This window comes from Danio aesculapii, chromosome 20 (genome assembly GCF_903798145.1).
Source record: "Danio aesculapii chromosome 20, fDanAes4.1, whole genome shotgun sequence".
Taxonomy (NCBI): Eukaryota; Metazoa; Chordata; class Actinopteri; order Cypriniformes; family Danionidae; genus Danio; species Danio aesculapii.
Window position 1 is genome coordinate 49,655,703 of NC_079454.1, and position 20,387 is coordinate 49,676,089.

Genomic DNA, 20,387 nt, shown 5'->3' on the forward strand with positions numbered 1-20,387 from the left:
CTGGGATGGCGAACCATCTGATGTCCCCGCAGTGGATCACTGGTTCCGGGAGAGCGAGAGAGTCTGGGACGAGGCTCATCAACATCTGCAGAGGGCAGTCCGTCGAAGCAAGGTAACCGCCGATAGGAGAAGGTCTGAAGAACCCAGATACACACCCGGACAAAAGGTGTGGCTATCCACCCGGGACATACGCATGCGACTGCCCTCTCGCAAGTTAAGTCCCCGATTTGTTGGTCCCTTCACCATCGTGGAACAGGTTAACCCCGTCACCTACAAACTACAATTACCCTCTCACTACCGTATTCACCCTACATTCCACGTATCACTCCTGAAACCCTATCACGATCCTGTTCTTCCCTCCACAGAGCCTGACCACGAAGAGGAACCCCCTCCTCCACTGCTCCTAGAAGAAGGAGCCGTCTACGCAGTGAAGGAGATCTTGCGTTCCCGACGTCGTGGTGGCCAGTTGGAGTACCTGGTGGACTGGGAAGGGTACGGCCCCGAAGAAAGGACATGGGTTCCCAGAGCTGATATTCTCGATCCTAGTCTCATGGTGGAGTTTCATGAGAGCCACCCTGAGTTCCCAGCGCCTAGAGGCAGAGGGAGACCACCACGGCGTCGGAGGTGTCGGCCCTCAGGAGCGGGCCCTGGGGAGGGGGGTACTGTCATGGATTGGTCAGGCTCTCACGACCCCCACTCACGAAGATCACCATCACCTGACTTCTAATGAGCACACAGCTGCATCACATTCACGAGCACCAGATAAAAGCACAGCACTCCAGTCGCTCATTGTCCGGGCTCGTCTCGACGAAAGCGGACAACTGAGCGACCACTCAGCGTAGTCATCCTCAGCTAAAACAAACGATTTACTTACCTGTTCTCTTTGTATTCCTCCTAGTCTTCCTGGTCCTCCCGAATCGTCCTGTCTTCCAGTCCTTCCAAGTCTGTGTCATCCTCTGTCAGCTGTATCTGGTGTGTGCTGTCCATCCTCGTGTATTCCTGTTACCCAGCCACGGAGGAAAAGACCCCAACATCATTCCTGATCCTCCTGGCTATCCTTCATGTGCTCCTTGTTGTCATTTAATAAACACCCTAACGTTTCCTTACCTCTGTCTCCTGTCCGCTTCATAACAGAGTGAGCTAAAATGTCATTAGCTATGTTTCCATCCAAAAATGGGAATTACTGAAAAACCCAAGTAGTAAAAAATGCCAGTGCGGTAAAGCACAAAGGCAACCAAATGAAATGTATTCAGTGAGAATTAAACAGAAAGCACCTGTCCTTATTGAAGATTGTTCCCATCCCTTTAAATGTAAAATTTCAGATTCTGCCATCAAAAAGATGTTTTAGGCAATCTCAAGCAAAGAAAAATGTGTATCAAATCTCCTTTGTGCCGAATGCCATTACAATTTTAAATACTGGCTTCTAATTATCTATAGGGTTTTAAACTGAGTTTTTAATGTGATTTATGTGATGAAATTGAATGTATTTGTGTTGCCTGTTTTTCCGTGATATATGTAATGTGAATGCTAATGTGGTTGTGTGGCGAAGCCAAAGATAAATTTCCACTTGTGACAATAAAGAAAGAAAAAAATGTAATTAAATTTATGAACAAAATTGAAATATTGCATAAAAGATGTGTGATTAAGCAGCGTTTCCATCCAAAGAGTCAAAGAGAACAAAATCGTCACTTCCTGATTATCTGGTGCCAAATATCAAATGTAAAAAACTAAATTTGCTGCGGTAGGAGAAGCTGCGTGAATCTTTTCTTCATTTCATAAATTACGCCTCAGAAAACAAATGCTGTCATGCAGTGAACGCATGGTGGCGTTTGAAGGCGTCAGACACAGAGCACAGACGCTCTTGACAATTCTGGAGGTCATTAATAATATAATAACACTAATACTGAAACCGTTAAGGGATTTTAGATTGACCAAAACAACATTTTACATTGTGCTCAGCCTGCTGGTTTATCCATTCACACACATTTTCATTATCACATGATCTCTTATATCTAAATCACATGATTTTTTAAAATGTGCATACTGGAATTTGTTTGGTAAAAGTGTTTCTATCGTAGTTTATATGCATCTTTTCTTATCGGATAAAAAGTTTATGCTACTCAGTTATGCGCAGATGGTTTTTATGCACATCTTGGCATTTCAATAAACTATTTTTTTAATGCACATACCCAATATGCGCATAAAAATATGTGAATGGAAACATAGCTATTAAGTGTCAGTCGCTCAGTTATGACTTTTTAAATGCAAAGATGACAACTTGACATAAATGCATTTTTGTTTTCACAAATCCACCAGAGGTTGCTATGTATGCTTTTTGAGATCTCAAATTTCTCTCGTGAGTGCCATTCACGCCTGCTGTTTTCACGTAAATCCACCAGAGGCCGATGTCGACTGAATGACTGAAAGATCTACAGACCCACCCTCCTCCTTCCCTAAACCCAACCAATAGTGTTTTCAAAATCAATCCAGAAAAAGAAAAACCCTTGCTGCAGCCTGATTTTTAACACTTTTTCAGATTTCACAGCCTGATCTCATGAGAAAACGTTAGTATTTTACGTTTTGTCAGTTTAGTGGCTAATTCATACAAACTTGTACGTAGGGCTGTGACGGTAACGGATTTTCTGTTACCGCAGTGATGAAGCAAGAAATCATGCGGTATGTCGGTTAACCGCGCGCATGCATATATGCATATATATATATATATATATATATATATATATATATATATATATATATACACACACACACACACACACACACCCACACACACACACACACACACACACACACATACATACACATACATATTTACATATACACAGTGTTTCCTCTATAGGATTTTTTCCAGCTGTGGCGGCAGGCCTTTTTTACACAGATCTACTAACTACCTGTGGTGTTATTTCAATGACAAATGTCGTGAGCGCAGTATTAGAAGTTGAGATCGCATTTATGTAATAGCCTACAGCATGTGAATCTCTTTGCTTGCGCGCCGATTTTTTCTGCTCGTGCACAAAACTTCTTGCCTCCCCCTCAAATATAAGCCGCTTTAAGAGCGCGCAGATCTTCTTGTGCGCTCTCAAATAAACACTGCTGAAGTGCGATTTAGTGCGTTTGTGTAACGAGTATGTCTCCAGACTTTAATAGATTTTCTATAAATATGTATGAATGCCTCCGGTATTAATGTGTCCTGAAATAAAATAAAACGGCTATCGTGTTTGCTGGCCTCATGCATAACGCACCTGTCACAGTCAGTCAGTCAGCACGTAACCTTAAAGGGTTACAGAAAAGTTCGCGCTGTTATAATTCACTTACCTTTTTATTATGCTTTGGTGTGATTATCATGCGCTATTAAAATAACAAAAAAATTTGAATGAGAAGCTGTAATGTAGCCGTGGCGGGATGAATCCTGGCGTGGCGCCCCGCCATGGAAGAATGAATTTAGCGGAAACCATGAGTAAGTGTGAAGTAGTTAAACTATCAAACTGGCACAGGAATATCAGTATATTAATATAGGCTTTTAAATAAACTCTCTTATATCTGCTGGTGCTGGTATTAATACGCAGAACTCGATTATGCTGGTGCAGCCGTTAATACACGGTTCAGGTAATCAATAAGCCAGCTCGCCTGCATGATGTTTAATTATGGGTGGGTCGCAGATGGATAAGTTCGATCATTGGTTATGCAGACCACTTTGCCTAAAATATCAAAAAGTTCAAACGCTTTGATTAAATATAGCGAAACTGACCGATCAATGGATGTTTGTCATAAAGAGTGATAGTATAGGCTGCCGTTTTAATTTTGATCATACAGTTAACAAAGATTCAATATTCGAAACTGAATATTTAACTTTTATTCTATTTATATTACAGTACTTAATTGTATTTAACCGGTTTGTGTTTTGGCCGCGGCATAAGCGGACCCTGAGGCACATCGCTTCACCTCAAAGTTTATTAGTTATTCTTGTTTATTTTGTAAATAACTGACCGACAAAAACTAAGATACAAATTGTACAAAACAAAATTACTTCAAAGAATATTTTTCTTCCGACGAAAATGTATGAATTGTATATTTTTGTGCGTCTCCATCCGCTACACATCTGTGCAGTGTTTGTTTCGCTCCACGGGAAAAAAGGATTTAATTAATGCTCCACTGTTGCTGCTACACAACCCCCTGTGATATATTAGCTACATTTTTTTATAAATGTCTTTACACAAAATTATTATATGCTATAGCCTATAGCCTACTTTAAATAAGTCAAAATATTTGCGATTGTTGACTCATCACCGTGGTCGCAGCATGCGCGTGTGTTTATAGCTTCTGTAAAAAAAGACCTACATTTAACCAGCTTTTTAGCAAAGCCTATATTAATATACTGATATTCCTGTGCCAGTTTGACACTGTAAATTAAACTGAGGAGAGTTTAACTACTTCACAACACTCCGTCACCTGAACTCAGCGCGAGGGAGAAGGAGAAAAGTGCAGCGCTGAGGTAAAATCATATTCTCAAGTCATAATCTTTAAAATAATGACTTGTATTAAAAATGTTGATAAAGGGACTGGGATATAGAATTACAGCGGTGCGTTAAAAATGCTTATTTTCTGTGGAGCGATTGATTTGAGTTAGTAGGCCTGTTTTATTAAAATAAGCTTCAAATAAAAACAGCCTATGCTGGTTATTAAAAAGGATTCAGTGTTTTCGTTTTGTAATCTAAATTTGTAATTTAAGTGGAAAATACTTAGGGCAGGCCTTTTATTCCTTTTTAGTTTATTCTGTTTTTCTATACGATCCTGAAAGATTCACAAGCAAAAATAAATAATAAACTAAAATGGGCGGTGATGACGGTAATAACCACATCACCGCGGTTGACATCTCATTATGGCGGTAAGGCGGTGATGCGGTTACCGTCACACCCCTACTTGTACGAGTTCAGCCATACGAAAATGTACGATTTTAAAAAGGAGGTATGGCACCTAACCCCACTCCTAACCCCAACCCTCATTGGGTGATGAGCAAATCACATTAAATTGTACGAATTAGATCGTATGAATTCATACGAATTAGCCACTATATCAAAAAGTTAGGAATTGCTGTGAGATTGTGTTGGGTTTTACCACGTTTCACTGTTATTTACTTATTTCATTTTTTGGCTTCTGTTTTTGTCTTACCCGCTTTCTGGAAACATTCTTTGTTGGACTCGAATCCTGTCATCATGGTCAATTCTCCTCTGTGTCTCAAGTCTGTCAACATACAGCTACTGGACAAACTGGTAACAGCGGGAAAGCCATCCATACAGAGGTAAGTAGTCAGCTGGTAAGCACGAAAAGGAACTGTGACATACTGGCCCCATAGCATTCGTTTTAAAGACAAATTTGCAATTTGGGATCTCCAGTAATGTATATGTATATGGGCTATGTTTTCAGAATGAGATTTTGCCTGTGTTGCCAAATACAGTTTGTTCCACTGAAAAAGTGATTAGAAAAATCTTCATGACACAATTATAATGCCTCATGAAAAATCATGTTTATGACAGATTCATGACAAGTTTTGTTGTAGTAATGTCAAGTTGTCATAACAAATGATGTCATCTTTGCATTTAAAATGACAAAACTGAGCGAATGACACTTAATGATAGTTGTGATAAACATGCATAAAATCTCACACTCATTTGTCATGTCTTGATTATAAAGGTCACATGACGGACTCGAAAAATTATGTTTGCTGTTTGTTCAGACTACTTCTTTAAAATGAACTGAAACAACACACGCTTTCCCAGTTTGTTCAGTAGCTTGCCACATGCGTCAGTGCATTTGAGACGTAGAGTGGAGTTGACCACGACGACGGGGTTTGAGTCGAACAAAGAACGGTTCCAGAAAGCAGATAAGACAAAAACAAAAGCTAAAAAATAAAACAAACAAGTAAACAACAGGGTGAGAATGTGGTAAAATCTGAAAACATGGTAAAAATCAGGCAAGGGCTTTTCTTTTTCTGGATTGCTTTTGAAAACACTATTGGTTGGGTTAAGGGAAGGGGTGGGTGGGTCAATCGGTGCTTTTGAAAACACTATTGGTTGGGTTTAGGGAAGAGGTGGGCGGGTCAATCGGTGCTTTTGAAAACACTATTGGTTGGGTTTAGGGAAGGAGGGTGTGTCAGTCGGTCAGTCAGTCGACAGCGGCCTCTGGTGGATTTACTTGAGAACAGCAGGATCGAATGGCACTCATGAAAGATATTTGAGATCTGAATAAGCGTACACAGTGGCCTCTGGTGGATTTGTGAAAACAAAAACTGCAAAAAACGTAGCTCCTTGCAATTATGTTTAACCTAATTAAATTAATTAAAACGAATATGTTAACTTAATTCATTCATGTTTCCCCAACACAAATCAATTGCGTGGAACCCAGCATCTTTTAAATCTTATAAACCCCTTCAAGTAAAGTGTTAGTTATTTATCATTGAAATTACGGTCATATTGATGTTCATCTGAACTCACAGCTCAACTGGACCATTAGGTTCAACCCTTGATAATCTCATAAGCCTCAGCTTTTCAATGCAACTAACTGCACGTGTGTTTTGCTTAACATTTGTCCTATAACCAGCGTGTTAACGGCTAACTGCTAAGCTCACGGCAATTGCAGTTTCTCTAAAAGCACTGCTGATGTCCTGCACATTCGGAATGACAGTAGTTTAATCAGAGCGAGAGCGACAGCATGTTTCATTGAGCTAAAAAGACACCAGCACATGCAGCGAAAAGGAAAACATTAGCATTAGTGAGCAATATAATTCATCTGAAATGTGCTAAAAAGTGAGAGAACGGAAACATGAACACTTGATTAGACTCAGCGGCTATATGAAGCACTGAAATGGTCAATTCCTGAAGCAGATTTAGCAAGAGGGACATGCTTGAAGCAAACTGAAAGCAAACAGCTGCCCTGTTCTGCTAATCATTGTCTCTCTCTGCTTTTCTAATTGGCCCTTGAGCATGAATAATGTGAGGGATTTGTTGTGCGCTACACCTTATCTGATTTAACATGGAAGAATAGAGGCGCAGTGCACTCTGAGAAAAGAAGAGGACGATTGGCTCCTCAGAGTCATTCATTAAATGCTGTTTTCTGGATGTATGGAGAATCATTTTCTGAACGTCATTGAAATATCATCTAATAATTCATAACTATATATATATATATATATATATATATATATATATATATATATATATATATATATATATATATGTTTGTGCGTAAGACACTGCAGCGGGTGGTGAAAACTGCCCAACGCATCACAGTGACCACACTGCCAGCCATAGAGAATTCCAGAAGAAACGCTGTCTGCGCTGAGCACGCAGTACTCTTAAGGACTCCTCTCACCCTGCTCACTTCAGGCTCCCCCGGACAAAAATCAGCAGACTGAGGAACAGCTTTTTCCCCAGAGCTGTCTCCCTTTTGAACTCTGCCCCTCACTGACTCTTTTGCCCCCCAATACACTCCCCACTCACCTCTAACTTATACTCCTCACAATCACTGCACTGTTTACCATTTGCACATTTAAAAATTGCACATATTCATTGCACTACATTGCACTGATTCATTTATTGAACTGTACATACCCACTGCACATGGACATTTTTAAATTATGTACACACCCACTGTACATATACATTATCCATCTGCACACTTCTGATTGTTGCAATCCAGGCTCATTCTGAAAACGTAGTTGCATTATTAATAGCTACCTGTACATATATTCATTTATTGTAAATCTCTGTTCATAACAACCTGTATATAATATTGATAGTACATCCATCTGTAAATATCACCATAGTTTTTCTATAACTGCACTTTATAACTTATACCTGTATCCTGCACTTGCTGCTATTGCACTGCTGGTTAGACCGAAACTGCATTTCGTTGCCTTGTACTTGTACATGTGTAATGACAAAGTTTAATCTAATCTAATATACGGCTGGGGGCTGCACGGTGGTGTAGTGGGTAGCACGTTTGCCTCACAGCAAGAAGGTCGCTGGTTCAAGCCTTGGCTGGGTCAGTTGCCGTTTCTGTGTGGAGTTTGCATGTTCTCCCCATATTCCCGTGGCTTTCCTCCGGTTGCCCCCACAAGTCCAGAGACATGTGCTATAGGTGAATTGGGTAAGCTAAATTGTCCGTAGTGTACGTGTGTGAATGAGTGTGTATGAATGACAGGAATAAGTAAAGTAGTGACTGCAGGTTGAAGGAAAGTAATGGAGTAAAAGTACCGATACTGCACTACAAATGTACTCAAGGGAGAGTAAAGGTACACATTTATAGAACTACTCAGTAAATTACAATTCCTGAGGAAAAACTACTCGATTACAGTAGTTTGAGTGTTTGTAATTAGTTACTTTACACCACTGTATGACATGAAGCTGACGTCTCTGTCTCTGTCCTCAGGTAAAGCAGGTGTTGCTCTGACATGCAGGACGTCTCTCAGACACAACGGCCTTCGTAACACAAGCCTGTATTGAGGGAGAGTGAACAGGTGCTTTAACTCTGATTAATTCATCTGAAGCGGACGGGGGATTAGCGGAGAGCAGTGCTTGTGCTCTTCTTATCTGCCTGGACACCAGCGTTGCTGCGCTACCAGTGGAGCTCCTAATGTGGACTGAAGCTGAGGTGACAGCTTGTGTTTCTAGCTAATGCACTACACACACTCACACACTTATGCTGCTATCTTTATGGGGACTTCTCAAAGACGTAATGATTTGTGTACTGTATGTTTTGTCCTTTTCTTCTGACCCTCTTCCCGTCCACAGGAAACAAGCTGCAGTTTTTACACTTTCCAAATACGGCATTCTTGTGGGATTTATGAGCTGTTTACTTCATAGGTGCATTCGGTCCCCGCAACATCAGGAATACAAGGTAAACACACACACACACAAAACGCATACACAACACACAAAACATAATTACACACACACACAATGCAGATATATACACACACACACACACACACACACACATTCATATAACACCCACAGGCATATATACACAACAGAAATACAAACATCACAACGCATAGACCCCACACAAAACACAAATAGACATACACCCACAACAGACATAAACACACACATACACACACAAAATACATGCAGCACAGACCAACAGACATACTGTACACAACACACCATACATGAATAAAACACACACAAAACGCATACAAAACACACACACTCGTATCGCAGACACACACTGAAACACACACACACACAGAGACACAAAACACATACAAAACGCACACACAAACAGACATACATGCAGCACAGACCCACAGACAAACAAAACACACCATACATGAATAAAAATAAAACACACAGCACACACAACACAGACATACAAACACAATACATATACACAAAATGCATACAAAAACACACACACAAAACAAAAACAAACACTCATTATCACAGACACACACACAAACCACATACACACAAACCAAACGCACACGCACAAAATACAAATAAACACACACACACACACAAAATACATGCAACACAGACCCACAGACACACACAACACATCATACATGAATAAAACACACACAAGACACAACACAGGCACAATACATACACACAAAATGCATACAAAACACACACACACAACAAAAACAGACATAAACTCATATGGCAGACAAACACAGCGCACATACACAACACACACAAAACAACACAGACATACAGACACAATACACATACACAAAATGCATACAAAAACACACACAAAACAAAAACAAATGCTCATATCACAGAAACACACACACAACACAAACATGCATGCTCCCGCCCGATCAATAAGCATATAAGGGGATCCGAGATCAGGTAGGTCTCGAGAGCTTCCCCTTAGAAAAGGGAGGAAAAGGAGGAGATAGGGTGGAAGGGGGGATTCTTCTAAAACGAAGACAGAGCAGTAGGGAGAAAACGATCCATTTATTGTAAGCTTGGATCACTCTGATTGGATTATTACTGATTACAGATGAGCAGCCAGTCATGCATCATATCACATGCTCCTCTCGAAATTAGTCTATGAAACTTCACTTTGTATTTCCACATGTCTTCACAAAGAACGATTCTACTTTCTCTAAAAGCAGTGAACTAAAAGACAAAATACACAGCCGAATTGTAACAAAACTTCTACTTTGTATGGCAGGCGTCATACACGACACCTCGAACGTCCTATTCAAGCTCTCCTGATGTGTGGTTTGTTGAAGAAAACTGTGCTGTCATAACACCTCATCATTAATTTAGCTCATTTAAATTGTACTGCTGAAGAAACATGGTGTGAAGTGAACTCCCCCTCCAGCTTTCTCTCTCTCACACACACACGCACATATGCAAATACAAGCACACTCACACATTTACACACATACACTACAGCCAATTTAGCTTATTCAATTCTCCTATAGCGCATGTCTTTGGACTTGTGGGGGAAACCGGAGCACTCGGAGGAAACCTACGCGAACACGCGGAGAACATGCAAACTCCACACAGAAATGCCAACTGATCCAGACGAGGCTCTAACCACCAACTTTTTGCTAAACTGTCTTGCTTTCTTCACTAAACAGATATACACACCTAACACAGACACACACACAATACACACAAAATACATACATATATACATACAGTTGAAGTCAGAATTATTAGTCCCCTGTTTATTTTCCCCAATTTCTGTTTAACAGAGAGAAGATTTTCTCAACACATTTCTAATCATAACAGTTTTAATAACTCATCTCTAATAACTGATTTATTTTATCTTTACCATGATGACAGTAAATAATATTTGACTAGATATTTTTCAAGACACTTCTATACAGCTTAAAGTGACATTTAAAGGCTTAACTAGGTTAATTAGGTTAACTAGGCAGGTTACGGTAATTAGGCAAGTTATTGTATAATGATGGTTTGTTCTGTAGACTATTGAAAAAATATAGCTTAAAGGGGCTAATAATTTTGACCTTAACATGTTTTTAAAAAAATTAAAACTGCTTTCATTCTAGCTGAAATAAAACAAATAAGACTTTCTCCAGAAGAAAAAATATTATCAGACATACTGTGAAAATTTCCCTGCTCTGTTAAACATAATTTGGGAAATATTTAAAAAAGAAAACAAAAACAAAGGGGGGCTAATAATTCGGACTTCAGCTGTATATATGTATATATATGATGGGCATAGAATAATTTTTTTAATCTAGATTAATTTCAGAATGAATCTAGATTAATCTAGATTAAAATGGCTCATTTGAATTCTGCCGAAGGCGTTCAGAAAATGTGTGCTACACAAATAATAAGACTTTGAGAACGGGTTTCTCAAGCCAGGTGGTGCATTAGACCAGGGACTCATCTCCTGTTTCCAAAATGCATCACAAACTGCTTGAAGAACTGTTCTATGATAATTGGTGATGAAAATAAATGATGTTCAATAAGATGTGCTTGTGTTTACTGACTGTTTCAGTTAAACACCGCAATCAAACTAGTACCGTCATGTGGGACTTTTCGCTATATTTTCCGACAAGATACACACACACAACTGTCAGTAAAGGACCTCACACACACACACAAATGTGCAAGTTTTTTTCATTCCATTTGGCGTGCGTTAGCAAACTCCATAACACTCTCAGCTTTCCTTACTCCTTATTTGTGTCTAATACCCCAGTTTGTCACGGGGGCATGAATGAAATGTTCATGAGTTAAAGTGAAACTACCAAACAGCAGTTAAAGTCAGTATGGCAGTATGGCTGATTTGATTCAGAAGGGCACTTGGTTGTCAGACGGCTCACCGGTCAGGTATACATCCGTGCTAAAATATCAAGGTGAAAGTTATTATAGCTTGCGTAGAATAGACTCAACTCCCAACCCAACTTTGAGTATAGATTAATGGCGATATTTTATCGTGTGATAAGAGTCTCGCGCTAATGCAGCATGTTAACGCCGATAACGGCCCACCACTAATATATATATATATATATATATATATATATATATATATATATATATATATATATATATATATATATATATATATATATATATACTCACACATCCATACAGACACATGCATACAGTACATGCACACACACATATATATAAATGCACGTGCACATGCACACACATATACACATATATGCACATACACACAAATAGATGCATACAAACACACACACACACACACACACACACACGCACACACACACACACACACACTTTTTTTTAACACTTGAATTTTTTTCCTTTTTAAAATATTTCCCAAATGTTGTATAACAGAGCAAGGACATTTTCACAGTATGTCTGATAATATTTTTTCTTCTGGAGAAAGTCTTATTTGTTTTATTTTGGCTAGAATAAAAGCGGTTTTAATTTTTTTAAAACCATTTTAAGGTCAATATTATTAGCCCCCCTTAAGCTATATATTTTTTCGATAGTCAATAGTCGACAGAACAAACCATCGTTATACAATAACTTGCCTAATTACCCTAACCTGCCTAGTTAACCTAATTAACCTAGTTAAGCCTTTAAATGTCACTTTAAGCTGTATAGAAGATCTTGAAAAATATCTAGTCAAATATTATTTACTGTCATCATGGCAAAGATAAAATAAATCAGTTATTAGAGATGAGTTATTAAAACTATTATGATTAGAAACGTGTTAAGAAAATCTTCTCTCTGTTAAACAGAAACTGGGGGAAAAAAATAAACAGGGGGGCTAATAATTCAGGGGGCTAATAATTCTGACTTCAACTGTAGTCACAATATGCACAATTTCACAAACACACTTGCAAGCACATACAGTACACACCCATACATATGCACAAACACACACACACACACACACACACACACACACACACACACACACACACACGTCCGCAGCAGATGTTGCTTATTCTGATGATGGCTGGATAAGATCGCTGCAGCTTTACCTGTTAGAAAGCAGCGTAAACATTCAGCACCATCTGCCACCACCATCACTCCATCTGTTTCCCTACAACTACACGTACAATAACCTCAGGCAACAATGGCCTGTGAGCTGCTTCACGTACACTCACTGATCCTGATGCCTAACGAGTGCACTAATGCAGGCGGCTTCAGTTAATGATTGATAAATGTGACAGGAAACAGAGATGTCATGCTGGCTCTGGATAGTTTAGTGATGATGGAGAAGTGTGTGGGATTAGCAGTGATGAGCGTTCGTTTACTGCACAGCACCCTCTTGTGGCACAGTGTCCTACTCGGTGTGTTTACTAAAGCATGTCATGTTGTAATTAAAACTCATATTTAGGGGGATTTTCTGAACAATATGCTCCTTTTTGACTTGTAAGAAATGCATGAAAATGTCAAAATATGCATAGTAATAAAACAAAGAAAAGGATATATGTGTATATATATATATATATATATATATATATATAGATATATATATATAGATATAGATACAGTTGAAGTCAGAATTATTAGTCCTCCTTTTTCTTTTTCAAATATTTCTCAAATTACGTTTAATAGAGAAAGGAATTGTTTTTCTATAATATTAAAGGAACAGTATTTCCTATAATATTTTTTCTTTTGTAGAAAGTCTTATTTGTTTTATTTCGGCTAGAATAAAAGCAGTTTTTAAGTTTTAAAAGCCATTTTAAGGTCAATATTATTAGCCCCCTTAAGCAGTATTTTTTTCATTTGTCTACAGAACAAACCGCTGTTATACACTGACTTGCCTAATTACCCTAACTTGCCTAATTAACCTAGTTAAGCCTTTAAATGTCACTTTAAGCTGTATAGAAGTGTCTTGAAAAATATCTAGTCAAATATTATTTACTGTCATCATGGCAAAGATAAAATAAATCAGTTATTAGAAATGAGTTATTAAAACTGTTATGTTTAGAAAGAAAGAAATCTTCTCTCCATTAAACATAAATTGCGGAAAAATATTTAAAAGTATTCAAATTTACCAGGAGGGCTAATAATAAATCAACTGTATATGTACACTACCTGACAAAAGTCTAGTCATCGATCTCAGTTGTAAGAGCCACAAATAATAACTTGACTTCTAGTTGATCATTTGGAAAAGTGTCAGAAGGTGGATTTCTCTGATGAATCATCTGTTGATCTGCATCCCAATCATCACAAATACTGCAGAAGACCTACTGGAACCCGCATGGACCCAAGATTCTCACAGATATCAGTCAAGTTTGGTGAAGAAAAAAAAACATGGTTTGGGGGCATACATTCAGTATAAGGGCGGGATTCTTCAGCAGGATTCTTTAGCAGGATAGCGCTCCTTTTCATACTTCAGGCTCCTACATCAAAGTTCCTGAAAGCAAAAAGGTCAAGGTGCCCCAGAATTCTGTTTCCACTGCAGCATGACTTTATATTCTGTACTGCACATTATTTCTGTTCAGTGACAAGACTTTTGTCTAAACAAAGTCAGACCTTACTGTCCTAATTAAATCATTAAAAATCAATGCATGATCATATTTTATTTGTGTAAAATTAGCTTAATCTAAAGGCTTTTTCCTTTCATAAAAGCCACTTCTGATACCAAATGATCAACTAGAAGTCAAGTTATTATTTGTTGTTCCTAAAACTTAGATAGGCGACAAGATTGTTGTTATTTATTTATTTATTTATTTTCTGAAACCCCTGTATGTACGGTATGTCTCAAGGGATCTTAAAATTATCACTGTTGTTATTTTAGTGTCAAACATTTTTACCCCATATCTCACTCACTTTTGAGACTTATTTGGTTTGTATATGCACACTTTTTATTAAAACACTGCAGCATAAAATATTGAAATAATATTATGTTTGAAAATTGAGAATTCTCTTTTAATGTTTTGTTAGAAATAAATAAACTTCATTTCACATAAATTTAATGTCATTTCTTTTTTCTATATCTCCCTTAAAGAGGATTTTAACATTTGGAAAATTATTTAAAAAATCACATGGGCTAAGAATTTTTGTATGTATATATTTTTCTTTCAATATCACGCCATTTCTTATCAATATGCATAAATCATTAAATATATTTTACTATTTATTTGCTTGGTTTTCAAATTTCTCAATTTTTAATGAATAAAATGATGTAATCCAATAATAACATATAATAGGAGACAGGTATTATAATATAGGTAAATTCATTCATTAATTTTCCTTCAGTTTAGTCCCTATATTAATCAGGGGTTGCCACAGCGGAATGAATCGCCAACTTATCCAGCATACATTTTATGCAGCGGATGCCCTTCCAGCCACAACCCAATACTGAGAAACATCCATACACACTCATACACTACGGTCAATTTAGTTTATTCAATTTACCTACTGCACACGTGTTTGGACTGTGGGCGAAGCCGAAGCATCCAGAGGAAACCCACGGCAACACGAGGAGAACATGCAAACTCCACACAGAAATGCCCCAGCCGGCACTCGAACCAGCAACCTTCTTGCTGTGAGGCAACAGTGCTAACCACTGAGCCACCATGTTGCCCCAAATTCAAACTTTCTCTAGAGACGATGTGGTTTTGGCAGAAAAATGTCCATTTAATGACCTCACAACCGTTTCCACAAACACAGGAGGAGTATGCAGATTTTGAATATATTATAAGGGTCAAACAAACTCCTAGCCCTAGTTAGTAGGCTTCAGGAACTAATCCAAAACAGCTATAGTTTCAACGATAAATGATCCCATTAGCTTTCATTATTTAAGAGTTTGATTTGAATGCATGATTATTTTTCTCTTTCAGAAGCTGGCTTTGGTCTGACCTGTGGTTTGGTGATCTGCTGGGACGGTGCGTTGATGCCCAGCTCCTCCAGCGGGTATATTATCTGTCGTCTCGGACTCACAGGCACCATGAAGTTCAGCACGGCTGTCAGAGAGTGAGCGCTGACATTCTGAGAGCAAACAGGACAAATGAAGACGTGTTGATGAGCAAATAATGCTACGAAAGAAGAGCACCACTCTCCAGTGGTGTCTGATTCTTTCATTTCACAAGACCTCAATGTATCAGGAATAGCAGGTATTCATTTTGTGATGCCTGTATATATATTTTTTTTTACCCTAGAAGTTGTTGTTTACTTGCATTAATGAATCAAACTTGATTTCAGCTAAAAAAAATTGTAATTGTTCTTTAAATTATCCTTTAACAGAAGAAAAAATAAGCTGTACATCTTCCATGGCCTGAGGGTGAGTGAACAGTAATTGAGTGCTAATTTGTAGGTCCACTATCTCTTGAAACCTTCATTCATTCATTCATTTTCTTTTCAGCTTAGTCCCTTTATTAATCAGGGGTCGCCACAGCGGAATGAACCGCCAACTTATCCAGCACATGTTTTACACAGCGGATGCCCTTCCAGCCGCAACCCAACACTGGGAAAAGTCTCATAACTACACGTAACACGGTGACGTGACGCTATAAATCTTTTCCATGTTAAAAGGAGTTTTTGTCCTAACCATCTGCGACTGCAACGTGTGAAATGCATATTTTAGAAGCCATATATATTTCTGCGACATCGCAACAAAACAACAGCATAAACTACTATGCCAATGATCACCTCAGGTACTGATTATGGGCTTTATTCAGTGTTAAATGCTACCAATATGAGTTTGAATACCATCATATGTGACATTTATTACCATACTACTGAAAGCAGCAACAGATAGTTCACATCAGATCTTGAAAATAAAATAACTAATAAATGGTTTAAAGATGAAAATCAGAACTGTGAGTCATCCTATGTACTTTTAATAATGTTTAATATGTATTAATTAGATTATAACCCTTAGCATTTCATTGGCAGTGCAGTGGCTGGTATTTAAATGTTTCTGTCATGTCGCAACGCGTTTGGTGCAGATAGACAAATCGCTTGTCTCTCTTGTCATGTCATGTGGTGTTACAAGAATTTCTCTATATTTCCCCTTGATTGATTACATTAAGAATTGCAAACTTTTTTGCATTCCAAGTTTTCTAAAAGGATATGTTTAAAGATAAAAATGTAGAAAACTTGTAATGCATTTTTTTTTCTAAATTGTTGTTTTAAACATAAAAATAAAGCATTATTTTATTTTTTAAAGTCCACATGAACTGGAACCTGCGACCATTTTTTATTTGTGACCATTTGTGGAATAATAATTGAGAAAACAGTGAGTGTCTGATCTTGGGCTTTATTCAGTGTTTAAGTTTAAGCAGGGCTTGACATTAACTTTTTTGATCAGCAGCCACTGTGGCTAGTAGTTTTCCAACATTACCAGCCACTCGCCATTTTCACTAGCCACAATTTTATTGTTGGGAAAATATATTTTATACACATATATATGACTTTGACATGCTAAAATTGCTTGATTTAGATTTGGCTTGTTTTATTCAACTGCGAGCTGATTGAATGTAGTAAAGTTGGCATTTTGTTGTAGGCTGTTTGTTGTCATAGTGCTATCAAAACTGATAGTTGGAGGGGGCGTGGCAAAGTATGTTATCCACGCCCAATACCTCAGCAGATGTAATCTGAGAATTGAACTGAATACAAACAGGAAGTGCATTTTATGATTTAATCTTAGATGAGAAGGGCAAACGATTTTTTTTCTTAATGACATGCACATATTCACCACAAAACTAGCAATGTGAGCTAACAAAATCAATATGGTGTGTTTTGATTTCATGTGTACTTCAAAGGGGTTTTAGGTCAAATAAAAAAATGTATATATCTTTTTTTTGTAGAATAAAATGTTATATAATTATATAAATACACATCACTCAGTAAAAACCTACAGTATATAAATAAAACTATGTTATTGCTGCTGGAGTGTTGATTTATTTTGACAGTTATTAATGCTTTCTTTATATTACAGTAAAACTTTTTGAAAAGGCCAACATCTCAAAACTGACCAGTGCATGAAAAAAAATCCTTTTTTCCCTGAAGTGCTTCACCTTAAATAGATTTAAGAAAACAGTACAAAAATACAGAATTTTTGGGGAAATGTTTGCTGCGTGCCCACATTATCACCTTAGGTACTGATTGTGGGCTTTATTCAGTGTTTAAGTTTAAGCAGGGCTTGACATTAACTTTTTTGATCAGCAGCCACTGTGGCTAGTAGTTTTCCAGCATTACCAGCCACTCGCCATTTTCACTAGCCACAATTTTATTGCTGGGAAAATATATTTTATACACATAAATATGACTTTGACATGCTAAAATGACTTGATTTAGATTTTTCGTTCTCTCCACATGCCTCCTCATTCATTTCACTCTTTGTGTGTCGAGTTTGAGCTTACTCAGTAATCATGAGCACATGGGTCATGGTTTCATAGTATTACAATTAGTTTTTATTTCACGTAATTTTCAGAGCTCAAAATGAAGGATTTACCGAATTTATCTCTGACAACACCAAACATAAACAATTAATTATTTCTTAGCCACAAATTTTAAATGTGTCGAAACAAGCTAAATATAGCTGTATACTATACTTTATTTAACAAAACATTGCACATTAATCTGTCCTGGCTAAAGGTCCCAGATCACCAGTTAACTACACATAAATGGGGAGTTAATATCCCATTAAAGCAATGTTATTGTAAAAAAAAAAGATAATTAAGCCATATTAACACAAAAGAAATCAGGTAAAACACATACCGTGTGATAATGAAAGAATGATCACACACACATGGGTAATGTTAGACCCATAAATGATCTGTTCAAAGAATGGTTAAAGTGAAAGCAACTGGTGCTGCTTACAATAAGTCAACTCTGGAACTCTTGAAAGCAGCAAGACTGTGGGTGCATGAGCATAACTTTTTGTCTAGTGTGTTTGAAAGAGAACCGATCACATCAGTTGTGTTTCTAGACACAGTTGCTTCACGAAAGGAAACGGGATCGCGCACGCGTTATAAACAGTCGCACGCATCACCTCAGCTGTTAGCGCGAGTGATTATCCTCTGATCTCGCGAGAAAACGTAAGTATTTTACATTTGTCAGTTTAGTGGCTAATTCGTACGAATTTGTACAAGTTCAGTCGTACGAAATTGTACAATTTTAAAAAGGAGGCGTGGCACCTAACCCCACCCCTAAACCCAACCGTCATTGGGGTATGAGCAAATCGTACGAAAATGTAAGAATTAGACCATACGAATTCATACAAATTAGCCACTAAATCAAAAAGTTACGAATTGCTGTGAGATTTGTTGGGTATTCACCTACTTTGCTCGCACGAAGTTGCGAACGCAATTATTTTTGTCAGTCGTGTTGCTTCTCAATTCTAAGATCGCCTTTGCATCCATATTGGAGCATCCTTATTGTCGAACCCTGCTTTTTAGAATTATTATCCGGGAAAATTATCTTCAACCAGCCAAAGTGGCTAGTGGGAGTGTCTGTCTTACCCGCCACCGCTGAAATCTACCTGCATTTGGCGGGTGTTAATGTAAAGCCCTGAGTGTAATTATGAAAAACCCTCTTTTTTGCCTACAGTGCTTCACATTAAATTGATTTGTTTGTCATTTTTGCAGCCTGCCCACCTTATGATAGTGATGGGGTGGATTGGAGGTAAAAAAGACAGGACTTACATGCCAAGCGCAGCACTTCTCTGAAGATATACTTGCTGTAATGCTGGAAACTTCTATTTGAGAGGCCGTTTATATCGACATCGCAGCAAAACAACAGCATAATGTGCTAAGGCAATTATCACCTCAGGTACTGATTATGTGCTTTATTCAGTTTAAATGCTACCAATGTGAGTATGAAACAAACCTATTTTTCCCTACAGTGCCTCACCTTGAATTGATTTAAGAAAACAACACAAAAATACTACATTTTTGGAGTAATTTCTGCTGCATGCCCACCTTATGACAGTGATGGGGTGGATGGAGGAGGTAATAAAGACAGGACTTGTGTGCCAAACGCAGCACCTCTCTGAAGATATACTTGGTGTGATGCTGGAAAACAGGACTGAGGAGAAAATGGCACAGTCGAGCGTGTTCCTCTCGCTGATTGTGGCTGAAGTACATGAACCGCTCAATGTCAAAATTCGCTCGGATGAACTCAATGTCCTGTGAAAAAATGAAGAATACAACAAAGTTTTTTGTGGGGAAAACTTAATCGTTTATACAAATTGAAGTGGATTGAACATAAACCAATTAAGTTAACTTAATTGATTTGTGATGGGACAACATTAAGGAATTGTGTGGAGCCAAGCATTTAGTCTATGTTTCCCACCGCTCAAAAATGATGTTTGCTGTTTGCTCAAATAACTAATTTAAAATGAGCTGAAACAACCAACATAGGCTCATTCTGAAAACATACCCAGTAAACATTTCTGGAGATCACGAATTATAGCCAGAGCTATGTATGGCTGCATTC

General features: G+C 37.9%; 1 protein-coding gene across 1 annotated transcript in view; it reads right to left on the reverse strand.

The window, feature by feature from the left end:
- cfap61 (cilia and flagella associated protein 61) overlaps positions 1-20,387 on the reverse strand; it is a 99,740-nt gene that overhangs the window by 54,858 nt on the left and 24,495 nt on the right. Inside the window, exons 14-15 of the mRNA XM_056445531.1 lie at positions 19,871-20,077; positions 15,807-15,935 (exon numbers count right to left, since the gene is read on the reverse strand). Coding sequence (XP_056301506.1) covers positions 15,807-15,935; positions 19,871-20,077 — 336 coding nt within the window. The remainder of the gene's footprint in view (positions 1-15,806; positions 15,936-19,870; positions 20,078-20,387) is intronic.